The sequence below is a fragment of the Sinohyriopsis cumingii genome, chromosome 16 (genome assembly GCF_028554795.1).
Source record: "Sinohyriopsis cumingii isolate HCF-2022 chromosome 16, ASM2855479v2, whole genome shotgun sequence".
In the NCBI taxonomy this organism is placed as follows: domain Eukaryota; kingdom Metazoa; phylum Mollusca; class Bivalvia; order Unionida; family Unionidae; genus Sinohyriopsis; species Sinohyriopsis cumingii.
The window spans coordinates 30,052,008-30,065,763 of record NC_142976.1 but is presented as its reverse complement, the minus strand read 5'-3'; the positions used below and the strand labels follow the sequence as shown (position 1 = coordinate 30,065,763).

The following is a 13,756-nucleotide window of genomic DNA, read 5'->3' as shown; positions in this document are numbered from 1 at the left end:
TATTTTTCGTATAGTGTGTTCAAATTAGCATAATCTAAGCAAACTTCACTGGAAAACCGGCTTTATAAAAGAAACTTTCGATACTTAATTTTGTAATTCTCTGATAGAGTAATGTTTGAAACCATAATCATACAAATTCTAGCACAACAGTGTTTCAATATATTATCCACGAGCTTGCGAGGGAATCCATAAAGCTTTCACAATGCAACATTATGACGTCAATGTACCGTTGTACAAGCTGCATCGTAAATATCTAAGTGGTTGTATAAGTAGAGCCATTTTGTAATTTCATATCAAAACTTACTTCATGGTGTGATATTGTGCTTAGTTATTTCATACTGACAAATAATAATTGACTAGATTCAATATTTATGATGCAGCATTTTTAATCAGCATGTATATCTTTTACGGGAATGGATACGGTGTAGTATTTGTGGCATATTCTTTTACCGGGAATGGATACGGTGTAGTATTTTTGACATATTCTTTTACCGGGAATGGATACGGTGTAGTATTTTTGACATATTCTTTTACGGGGAATGGATACGGTGTAGTATTTTTGACATATTCTTTTACGGGCAATGGGTATGGTATAGCATTTGTGACATTCTTTTACGGGAATGGATACGGTATATAATTTATGAAATATTCTTTTACGGGGAATGGATACGGTGTAGTATTTATCATATTATTTTACCAGGACTGGATACGGTATAGAATTGTGACATATTCTTTTGCGGGAAATGGATAAGGTGTAGTATTTGTGACATTCTTTTACTGGGAATGGATACGGTATAATATTTTGACATTCTTTTATGGGGAATTGATACGGTAGAGAATTTATGACATTATTTTATGGGTAATGAATAAGGCATTGTATTTGTGACATTCTTTTACGGGTAATGAATAATTCATAGTATTTGTGACATATTCTTTTACGGGGAATAGATACGGCATATTATTTGTCACATTCTTTTATGGTGAATAGATATAATATAGTATATGTGACATTGTTTTAAGGGGACTGGATTCGGTATAGTATTTGTGGCATTTTTTAGCGGGGAATGGACACATTGTAGTATTTATGACATTCTTTCACAGGGAATAGATACGACATAATATATTTGACATTATTGTATGGGTAGTGGATACGGTATAATATTTGTGACATTATTTTGCGAGGAACGGATACGGCATAGTATTTGTAACATTTTTTTATGGGGAATGGATACGGTTTTGTTGTGTCATTCTTTTACGGGGAATGTATTCTGTGTAGTATTTGTGCGATTCTTTTACGGGGAATTGATACGGTGTAGTATTTGTGACATTCTTTTACGGGGAGTGGATACGGTGTAGTATTTGTGACATATTATTCTGTAAAACTAGATTTTATGTTCGAATGAACATATTCACGTAACGACAATACCTATATGATGAGTCATTACCTAGGAAAGTACATACTTAATTTATTCTTCATTATTTTATTAATGTAATCCTAATTCAGAATAAATATTGTGTATTTTCATTATTACACAACTTTATTTCCTTTCCAATAGCTCCAAGGACATAACGCATCAAAAATAACAAAATCTGTTTCCATGGCGACAACGTATCTTTAGCCTCCAGCGTGTCCGTGTCCATGAAGGTGCTCGTACTTTACAAATTGCTGCAAATAATAATAATAATAATAATAATAATAATAATAATAATAAAGGGCCTTCCAACAAGCCAAATATTGTCTTAAAAAATAAAACTTGCTTTATTGTATGATAGTTGAGGTCAAAAAAAAAAAAGCTCAATGCATAAAGGTTGATTCGGTCCATTATAATATTGGTACTGAAATATGATACCTTTCTAAGTTGTAGTTAAAATAGGCATGGGCGCATAAAGTCGGTCATCATGGGTCAAATCAAGAATCATGAATTCCCTATAGTCAAATAAATATTAATAAGAGTATTTGACTGTCGCGTATTATTATGGAAAATATAGTAGGGGCTGTCCTGCTTGCATTCATTAACCAAAGTTACAAAAACGTTTGCCAGTCAGTGCGTCTATATTGGTAATTTTTAAGCAGCAGCGAAATGAAGGTTTCAATTTATGTTTGTTACACCAAGAAAAGAAGGCGCTTCAATAACATAAATCAAATATCTTAACTCTATTTACAGTAATCCACTAATGTTTCAATTTTTTTTTTTTTTGTGCTCTCAATGATCGCAACACAAAGCTCTTCCCATGTTAGCGTTAATGTTTACATTAACTCAATGATGTTGCCATATTCGTGTCCATACTTACGTTGACCCAATATTGCTCCCATTCTAGTGCTGATACTCTATTGTCCTCTGCAATGATAATATACACAGAGTATTGTTTATGCTGAAAAGGAAACCCTATTATTAATTCAATATCTAGCTAGCTATGAAGCTAACAATGCACTGAACATCATAAAAATGCCCCAAACAGCGCAAAATATTTTAAATAATAATTAGAATCCCTCATTGTCGAATAAGCAATCCCTTAAAATACAACAAAAATGATCAGGTTTTGTACCCGAAAGGTCCGATTTCGCGCGTGTATGTTACATATATTCAAACCATTCTCGATTGGACGAAAATATACATAGAATATAAAATGAAAATTAAGTTCATACTATCGGTGTCCATGACATTGAACAAGTTCTGAAAGTCATGCTCATCGAGATGGTGATCATGGTCCACGTCGTAATCGTCGTAGAGTGCATGCGAAAGGTCGTGCAGGGTCGGTGTGTGCGAATTGACGTACGATGTATACTCGTGGCGAGTCACTCTGCCGTCAACTGAGTTAAAAATATGAAAATGCATATGTTTCAGTTAACCTTCAGAACTTAAGATAACCCGTAACCAGTACACAAGTTGTATATAAATATACGCACATTATTGCATGTGATACAAGAAATATTGTTACATATGTATGTATGTATGTATGTATGTATGTATATGTATGCATGTATGTATGCACGAAAGTATAGAAATACATTAGTAATGTGTACACAATACCCCAGAAATGGAAAAATTTAAGGAAAACACAATATAATAACACATGAGCGAGAAACTTGCCAGAAATGAGATATGAAAGAAACAACGATCAAGAATAACATGGTAACTAAATTGCAAACATTTTGGAATAAGTCGAATTATTTACATTTGACTTGGACATTTTAAATGAATTAACTCGTTGCTTCCCTTTAGGAACACTATACATCTATCAGATGTGAATAATATTTTTACAAAAAATAAAATGGGTTCATGGACCAAATATAATGCATAAGTTTTCTGTGCATTGATGATACTGCCACCAAACACATGGATTTGTGCCATGTTAGGGCAACCATAAACTCAATGTTTTCCGCTCTCTTACCCAGGAGGATGTTAAGCAGAGTATCACTGTCCTGACAGAAAAGCCAGTGTTAGTATAATATGTCTAATGCATTTATTATTTGTTCCAACATAATATTTCGTTCATCGTTTGAAAGCAAAGAAGTATATGCTTGACTCTGTCTGCGACTAATGTTTTACAAAGTTTACGAATATATTCGTCCTCGGACGAAGCTGAACACACAGCTAAGCAAGGAATGTTTGCAAAAGACCACGTTTTCATCAGGTAAACATTTTCCGAGCTTCCAAACAACAGGCGGTTGACGATTAGTAAGGGCACTTGCATAATGTAAAATTTTAGGTCTTGACTTCAGTTTAGATCCCTACAATCTCTCTTCGAAACAGTTAACTTTTTTTCAATATTCCTGCTGTGTGTGTCCATCTCTCTGTCTGTAGGTATGTATGTATGTTATATATCTGGCCATGTAATAAAAAACCAACTATCTTTCGATGAATCAATAAATAATGGGGACAGAATATGGGACTTTTTTCTAAGTCAATTTGTATATGTGCATCATTTTAATGTAAATCGATTAAAACAATGTAAAGGGACATAATGTGTTTAAAGCAATAAAGGATACATAATATATTTAAAACAATGTTAGGGGATAAAATAATGTTTTAACTAATTCAAGGGGACATAATGTGTTTGATACAATGTAATGGGACATAATGTGTTTAAAATAATGCAAGGAGACAATGTGTTGAAAACAAGGCAAGGAGACATAATGTGTTTAAAACAACGCAAGAGGACATAATGCGTTGAAAACAAGGCAAGGAGACATAATGTGTTGAAAATAGTTTAATGAGACATTATGTGTTTTAAACAAAGGAAGGAGGCTTGATTTGTTTATCGAAACAGAAAATTAAAATTTTATACCACGGTGTAAGAGTTTCTTAGTTGAGATTATACCATATGCATATACATCTGCATCTGTTTGTCCGTGTGTGTGTGTGTGTGTGTGTGAGAGAGAGAGAGAGGGGGGGTGCTCACTATGGAGAACCATTACCATTAATTCTCCAGTGGTCGAACACTTAGTACTCACGATCACTATCATAGACGTTAAAGCTATGGTGCATTTCGTCCAGAGTAAAGAAACCATCCTGATTGAAGTCGTTGTTGAGGAACATGCTTAGGGCCGTTACATTGTAAGGCCTCAGGTCCAATCTGGAAAAAAAAATAAAAAAGGAAATTACATCATTAGGGCATAATTTTCTAGTAAAAGTAAAAAGATTGAAATTTTCTCTAAATTGTATTAGAAGTAATTTTTTATTAAATTATATTGAAAGTAATTTTCTATTAAAATATATTGAGATTAAATCCATTATTTCGGTATTACAATTATATGCTATTTAATAAAGATTGCGCCCTTATGAGCAAAGGCAAAACTCTTTATACATTTCCCTTGTATCATAAGAGTCAGCAAAAACTACACTCGCTAAGTTGTGTAAGTTACCGCAAAACGGAAGCCTAAAATTCCTGACTCAGATAATAAGTTCCACGCGCTGAAGTGGTAGAATTGTCTGCCTAATGACGTACATAGACCCAGACGATAGTCTGTAAGAAACTATGAAGCCTCACTTTGAGATTCTGGCCCACACAAGAAATAGACGCATGTCCATATTTGGACGTGTCCTAAGAAACTGATATAAAAAGCGTCAATCCACGTACATTCCAGTTCATTCGTCAGAAACTCAAAGAGACTTCTGTCTTTACCGGTAAGATTATCGTCTATGTACAATTTTTCAAATAGTATAATGACTTTTAGTGTTAATCTAACATCAGTACGTTGCAACATTGGATTATTTTAATATTTCTTTACTATTCTTTAATATAATGTATTGGAAAGTTTAATTGTTTGAAGAACTTATATTTACTGGTAATTATATTATTGATTATAGTAAAAAGCAACGTTCACTATCAACTTCATACTCAGTAATAGTTAATTTAGAAATAAATACTCTTTAAATAATAGAGTTTAATATGTTGACATGTTGGATTAAATTCCGTAAAATATGTTTCAATTACGGTATTAGTCTGAAATATTGAATTTTAGATTCTTTAGCTATCGTGAATTTATTCGATATTTAAGTATCTGTTTTCTAAAAGGCAAAATTTATAGAATGTATGATGTTGATAAGTGAAGGAATGTTGTAGTTTAATTTGTATCTGTTACGAAATACCTGATATGGTTTGCTTAGACCACCATAAATTCCAGTATTTGACGTGTTTTGTGCGCCATAGTATCTTATAAATATACTTTTTCTTTGCATCGCGTAACGCCTTCATTGCTTGTGCGGCACGTGCGTAATACATGTTAACGCGCTCGACTATATATGTTACTTAGTGATCTTGACTGACAAAGCCATTAAAGGGAAGCTCTTTATGTGTTTATCTGTCGGGGCGGGATCGCCATTATGTCTAACTTAGTTTGAGCCAACGAGTTGGGTGAGTTATATTCTTTTTAATCAACTCTTTTTAATTAATGTTCAGTTTCGCAAAACACGTTTAATGTTGTATTATACGTTTGCGTTGTTTTATCGTACTTGTAGTTTAATTCATCAAGAGTGTATGGCTTATGTAATTTGGTAGCGAGAGGTGGTACGATTCGGATTATTAACAGGGATATGAACATATATGCAATACTCCTGTTGGTAGGTTATTTTGTCGCTATTATAACTAATATTGAAGACGTACTATATATGTATTAGAGTTTTAGTATATCATATTTCTATTTTATTTTTTTGTATGATATTCGTACGTCGCAGTCGTACATAAGGAATATTTCAGGTGTGTTAGTATTAATACATTTGAGATGCTTCGATATTTTAATCTAGATACACAGAAAGTAGACTATTTGGAAAGTTGTTTCTTTTGATATTCAGCTAACTAGGTGTGGATAACTAGGTATGAGTGTCTAGGTGTGGATAACTGTGTGCGGACTGACTAAATGTAGCCAGAGGCCGCAGCAATAGCGATGAAAGACTGCCAGGAAAGTGCTAACGTATATGTGCATGACAAGTCTGGATGGTTGAAATGACCGAGCCAGGAAGCGGGTCAAGGGCATATGAAATGTCAAGTAAACATTGGACATACATATAAGAAGGTCATAATGTTTGACTAAGAGAAATTTCATTATGGTGTTTTGACTATAAGAATGCCATTAGTGTTTGACTATATAGTGAAAGCTCAGCATATTGTTTGACCATAGAGACAAAAAGCACGGTAGTGTTTAATTATCTGAGACAACTTTATAATTATTGAACATTTCAAATAATTATGTTCTTCATCATGGTTTTCCATCGGATCCATATTATGTATCTTTGTATTCATTTTGATGTCATGTTTCTTCATCATTAGTGCGATAGAACAATACATCTTTTTATTGTCACTTGCATGTGTATTTGTTATTTCTTAAATACCAATTCAGTCTCAAAGGGTGTCAGCTCGATTACGTTACAATATCACTTATATCTGTAATTTAAGTTTATGTAGATTGATATTGGAATGTAATTTTATATGTTGAGTATTTCAATAAAGAGTCCCTTCGTCAGAAGCTCAAAGAGAATTGTCTTTACAGTCGTTCACGTACCTCCGCTGCCAAATTCCCCAGATGTAGTCATATCTCCATTGTCAAGTGACACCTCTTTCAAGAGAGTTTGAACTACTTCTCCTCCTCCTCTCTCTCTCTCTCTCTCTCTCTCTCTCTCTCTCTCTCTCTCTCGTCATGGAAACAGCTTGACCAAGAGTTTGAGACAGTCTCGTAAAAGCTGATGGATAAATTTCATTCTCATAAAAACATTAGTGTGCAAAGTGACCATGAAGAACTCGACAATCAATATCTTAAAGAATTTGTATAACCAACAATGCCTTATACAAACTCGATAAAAGTCACAGAATACATGTAACAACACTGAAACTAATTCTATTCAAATGGCGATCTGGTCAAAAGTATCTGCTTCGACCAAGAATCAAACAAGAACTTCTCATTTTTTGCACGCGAAAACGGACATGTATGAACAAGTATGGTTACCTGTTGTACGACATCTTATTTCAGTGCGTACACTACTATAGTTTACTTTGACCACATATTTCGAGTGGTTCTGTGCGATCTTCACCTTAAGATGGTCTGCTAAAAACTCTCGAATGGTTCTGTGAGATCTTTACCTTATGATGGTCTGTTAAAAAGTGTCTAGTGGTTTTGTGAGATCTTCACTTTAAGATGGTCTGCTAAAAATTATCGAGTGGATCTGTAAGACATTCACCGTATGATGGTCTGTTAAAACCTCGCTAGTGGTTTTGTGATATCTTCACTTGAAGATGGTCCGCTAACTCTCGAGTGGTTCTGTGAGATCTTTACCTTAAGATGGTCTGCTAGAAACTATCGATTGGTTCTGTGAGATCTTCACCTGATGATGGTCTGCTAAAAACTCTCGAGTGGTTCTGTGAGATCTTTACTTTATGATGTCTGTTAAAAATTCATGGAATCGATTGCAATTCTCAAAACTAGGCTACTCAAAATCTGGTATAGTTGCTGATTGGCTTAAAAGTTAGTCAATGTTTTAAAATGTCGCTGATTGGTTGGAAAGTTGGGCGGCGTTTTTAATTAAAATATGCTCAAATAAATGCTCAATTTTCATAACTTGTTATGGTCCTGACTGCCCACCTACAGTATATATTGGACTGACCACATAAAATATGTATCTGTGAAATGTGTTGCACTTCTGAACGGAAATAAACTGCAAATTGTAATACTGTAACACTACATCACTTCGACATCCATAAACTTGGCCACTTCTAGAGTACAATAGAAATAATTTTACATTATCATTTACGGAGAAATGCTGATGGAATCCACGGTATAGTGGTGTATTTGTTCTGACAGACGAAAAACAAAATGAACTACACCTATTGGTAACAACAAAATGCACATGCCTTGATAGGGATTGACCAGACTCTGTAGAGGCGTAGATCTCGCGGAGTCGCGAGGGAGTCTGGTTGAACTTTATGGCGGTCTCCCCTGTATGTTATTTTGCATCAGCCGAACCGACTACAAACCTCGATTACACTTTGGTCCGACTGATGACGTCACATGACCATAACCAAGGTTTCCAACACCACTACCAACTACTGCAGGTTCAGATATCGTATAGTAAGTAACAGCTCTTTGCGACTTGTTTGTTGATTGGGTTTATTATTACGACTTGTTTGTTGGTTGGGTTTATTAGCTGGTTTGTGCTTTTGCTTTTATTTTTTGTTCATGTGTTAAGTTTTCGGATCTGCTCTGCTGTTTTCTGCTGAATCATCAGTTTTGATATGAGAACTCAAATGATTCAACGTGTTATTGATATTCTTTTATTCAAAACCAGTACATGTTGCTAATGTACAAGGGAATGAAATTGCTAATTGCTTGTCAGCAGGTACGGCAGATGTTGATTAATAGACAAGTTAATTGGAGTCAACTTATATTCCCCCTTGACAGCTTTGCCAACAGATGTTGATGTATTGACAAGTTAATTGAAATCAATTTATATTTACCCTTGACAGCCTTGCCAACAGACGAACGCAATTATCACCGCCAAATACTTCATAATGTCTGCAAATTTTAAAAACAAAAAAGTAATCATGTAAAAGTAATCAAAACGGAATAAACCTTAAAATTCTTTTCAAAACTATTTAAAGGAAATATTCTGATTAACAAGGTCATCACGTGCTGAATGTACAAAACGATGTCGAGGTCAAAGGTTACAGTACATTGCGTGCATCAAGATTAGTCATGCCGACGAATGCAATCTATAATCCTGTAAAATATATATGCAAGCTTAAGGACAGCAACAAAAACATTTATGCATTAGTAGTAAGCAAAGTATTTTCCGCCCTGTGACCTTGTGACCTCCTTCGATCCGACTTTCATTTGAGAAGGAACATTACCTTTATCAGTGACTTGTGTTATGTATATTTAATTGATATAGTGTGCTTAATTTTTTGGTCCATGATTGTAAGTTTTAAATAGAACATTTACACAACTAACGTTTGTCCATAATTATAATTGGTAAACAAGATGTTTACTCAGCTAACGTTTGTCCATAATTGTAAGTTGTAAATAGAACGTTTACACAGCTAGCGTTTGTCCATAATTGTAATTGGTAAACAAGATGTTTACTCAGCTAACGTTTGTCCATAATTGTAAGTTGTAAATGGAACGTTTACACAGCTAACGTTTGTCCATAATTGTAATTGGTAAACAAGATGTTTACTCAGCTAACGTTTGTCCATAATTGTAAGTTGTAAATAGAACGTTTACACAGCTAACCTTTGTCCATAATTGTAATTGGTAAACAAGATGTTTACTCAGCTAACGTTTGTCCATAATTGTAAGTTGTAAATAGAATGTTTACGTAGCTAACGTTTATCCATGATTGTAATTGGTAAACAAGATGTTTACTAGCATTTGATTTCAAGGCAAGTGTTACAAGTGTATGGTCTTAAAATCAGTAAAAGATAAAGCAAAACCAACAAGTTTAGTAAAATTTAACAAATAATTTAATTCGCTAAACTATGAAATGAATATTTAAGAGAAACCAACCGTATTGTAAATTAAATCCCAAATAGTCCTAAAAATTATATCATAAGCCCAAAGCATAAAGTACTCCGAATGAATTTCAGTTGCGTTCCAAATGAACGTGCCATTGCATCAATAGTCTGGAATGTGTTGGTGTGTTAAAACTATTCATGTAACACAGTGATATTATTCAGAATGTTTTTGAATAAATTCACAATAATCCCAAAGTAATATTTTAGTCCAGACGTCTCTGAGCACTAGGTAATACCAATGAATAATTTAAAGAAATAAATCCTCTAAAATTATAACTGAACACAACTAAAATACGGATATTAAAATAAAAGCAGGAATAGGAATAGCTGTGTACTTCTTCTTCCTTATATATATATATATATATATATATATATATATATATATATATATATATATATATATATATATTAATCCCCATGACTGTATGTTGAAATACATCTGTTTGACACGTGTCGCATTACATTGCGATTCTTCAACCAGCCATTCAGAAAAGTATTTCAAACTGTACACATATTCATTTTCTAGAACCTTCAAGGCTGGTATAGAACTCAAATGCAAGTAAACAACCTATTAATAATTTCGACATGATATCTTCTGTCATTCAAAATATAAAACACTGCTCTCTGACACATTCGAGTAGATGAATACTCAGTTTTGATAATTTTAGACCTTTGTCTTTGATAGCGAAGAATTTCCTTCTAGCCTGCTATCTTTGTTTTAAAACTGGATATTTCTGACCAGTAACATGTTGAAATCTATTCTCAACATTTTCCAAGATTCATTTTGAAAACTTTTATTAAGACGAAATCTGACTCTGGTAAGGCAAGATGAAGTATAAGACTTGGGTAAACCACGTGTTTTCTCTTACTATGACCAAGTGTCAAGCCTGTTGTAGTGCGTGTGTCGAAATTATCAATTTATAGCTCATTATCTTAAAAGAAAACATACACTCATAGACAATAATTAGCCATGTAATTTGTTCTTTTTAAGTGATCATTATAATCTACAATCATGGACAAAAAATTAACACACAATATAGATATGCATGACAGCCACTCTTGTTTACAATTAGATTAGGTTTTTCCGGAACATTCTTTTGCGTCGTAATTCAAGTAAAAATGAGTATAAATAGGAAGTTGACAAATAAGTATTTATTTCCTGTGTAATATCAGCCTGTGGAAATCAACTTTGTTTAGAGTTACGTTGGTGAAATCATAAATAATTCGGGAGGAATTTTTTTATACAATATTCATTAGAATTACTGACATGCTCATTGGGCTTTTGGATTAATACATTATTTTTATTATTGTGAGCTCATTCAAAGACATTACTGACTGTATCATTCTTGTTGTTGTTGTTGTTGCTGTTGTAGGGTTTAACGCCACTTTTCAGCACACGATAGGCTATACATGGCGGCCAATATTAATGGTGGAGGAAGACCCCGGGAAGACCCAAGAAAGAACCACCGACCCACGAGAAGCTACTGGCAAGCTTTCTCACATACCCACATTAGCCAAATCCGAGACTCGAACTCACGCAGGCAGAGGTGAGATGGCAGTGATCCGTAACGGAGAGCGCTTTAGACTACTCGGCCACTCGAGGCCCCAACTGCATCAATAGTTTAGCAAAATATTCAAGAATGTTGATATACCAGGACATTCAAGACTATTGTAATTCATTCGAAAATTATCTATTTTTTGACATGTGATTGGACATTAAGGATTATTTGGAATTTAATTTACAATAATGTGTCCCCTTGAATTTTAACTTGTATTCCTGGTAAACAAACAGCTTACTGAATTTTAATTAAATTGTTGATTTCACTTCCTTTCTGTTAGATATTATAAAAATAAAAGTCGTATCAGTTGCATAAACAATCTTTAGTAATAAAGGGAAAAGCCTACTAAAATTTGCTTATGTTAACGAAAACGTAAACGAGAATATAAAATTAGTTCAAATAACCTGTGTTTTCTGGTGATATACATTCTCGAAGCTCGATAGATCAGCAAACAGTAGTCATATTTTGTATTAAAGCCTAATATGTTAACTACAGTTCTGACAGATTCAGTAATATATCAATTGTAATTCTGGTAGACTCATTAACATATCAATTGTAATTATAAGAGATTCAGTAATATATCAAACTGTAATTCTGGCAGATTCAGTAATATATCAATTGTAATTCTAACACATGCAGTAATGTATCAGTTGGAATTCTGACACAATAATATATCAATTGTAATTCTGGCAGACTCAGTAATTTTACAACTTTGTAATTCTGACAGATTCAGTAATATATCAATTGTAATTCTAACACAGTAATATCAATTGTAATTCTGACAAAGTAGTATATCATTTGTTATTCTGACACACTCTGTAATACATCAATTGCAATTCTGACAGATTCAGTAATAAATCAATTGTCATTCTGACGCACTCAGTAACACATCAATTGCAATTCTGACAGATTCAGTAATATATCAGTTGTAAGTCTGGCAGCTCAAGAATATAGGACATTGGAGATTTCTTCAAAATCGAATGCAATAATGAATAAAAACAATATTGTATTATCGGCATAAGATGCACGTTATAAATAAACATATAAGCAAAAACTATCTAAATAAAGAAGCAAGTATAGAAAGAAATGCATACATCTTACATAATATCGTGATAATTTCATGTAATATCGTTACAATTACATGTTTGTAAATTAAACTTAAATAATAAGGATGATATATAAGGTTCTAGTAACTGTCAATAACAGTCACCTTAATATAATTAATTGATCTTACCTCTACTGTAACTTTCGTCAGACTGGTTGATTCACTCTCTCAGAAGATTTTATCTTGGGTCAGCAGGTCATGCTTTCATGGCTGGTCTGACTGATGTCAGTGCTAAATTTGAATAAGAAGGATGAAACTACCGCCTTGATGTGCAATTGATAAGGATCCATTGCATGTATTGTGGCCGTAAAGGTTCTAATGATCAAACCAAAATGTTATTTTAAATTCTAAGCTTGACTAATGTTGATTGCATATAGATAACTCTCTATCATTAGATTTTATCTCGTCTACCATAAATGTTACAATTGATTGTTTTCATGTTATGTCACAAGTTTTCGCAAGGTCCACTATTGAAATGAATAAAAGGCACAGGGATATCCTACTACATAGAGATGTCACACTAAATAGTTGTGTCCCACTACATACGGATGTCCCACGAAATAGGAATGTCCCACTACATAAGAATGTCCCACTGCTTGGTGTGAAATTAACAAGGAGTTTGGTGAAGGACGAGGTTAACTTCATGTGAATTTACCAAGGAGTTTGGTGAAATACACGGTTAACTTGATGTGAATTTACCAAGGAGTTTGATGAAATGCACGGTTAACTTGATATGAATTTACAAAGGAGTTTGGTGAAGGACGAGGTTAACTTGATGTGAATTTACCAAGGAGTTTGGTGAAGGGCGAGGTTAACTTGATGTGAATTTACAAAGAAGTTTGGTGAAGAACGTGGTTAACTTTATGTAAATTTACCAAGTAGTTTGGTGAAGGACAAGGTTAACTTGATGTGAATGTACCATGGAGTTTGGTGAAATACACGGTTAACTTGATGTGAATTTACCAAGGAGTTTGGTGAAAGACGAGGTTAACTTGATGTGAATTTACCAAGGAGTTTGTTGAAGGGCGAGATTAACTTGATGTAAATTTACCAACGAGTTTGGTGAAGGGCGAGATTAATCTTTAAG

At 33.7% G+C, this 13,756-nt stretch overlaps 1 protein-coding gene across 1 annotated transcript; it reads right to left on the bottom strand.

The window, feature by feature from the left end:
- Window positions 1-1,506: 1,506 nt before the first annotated feature.
- Window positions 1,507-12,898, bottom strand: LOC149780133 (uncharacterized). The gene is made up of 6 exons (XM_089936333.1): window positions 12,799-12,898; window positions 8,950-9,007; window positions 4,457-4,578; window positions 2,648-2,812; window positions 2,293-2,339; window positions 1,507-1,666 (listed from the first exon to the last, which is right to left on the bottom strand). Exons 2-6 carry the CDS (start codon window positions 9,000-9,002, stop codon window positions 1,616-1,618), a joined length of 438 nt encoding a protein of 145 aa, XP_089792459.1. The 5' UTR covers window positions 9,003-9,007; window positions 12,799-12,898; the 3' UTR covers window positions 1,507-1,615.
- Window positions 12,899-13,756: the final 858 nt, after the last annotated feature.

Excerpts from the sequence above, each read along its gene's own strand:
- LOC149780133 (XM_089936333.1), bottom strand. The coding sequence starts at position 9,002 with ATGAAGTATTTGGCGGTGATAATTGCGTTCGTCTGTTGGCAAGGCTGT. Across the intron at positions 2,340-2,647 it reads CAATGTCATGGACACCGATA|AGGACAATAGAGTATCAGCA; the intron begins GTATGAACTTAA and ends TTATCATTGCAG. Across the intron at positions 1,667-2,292 it reads GGGAGCAATATTGGGTCAAC|CAATTTGTAAAGTACGAGCA; the intron begins GTAAGTATGGAC and ends TATTATTTGCAG.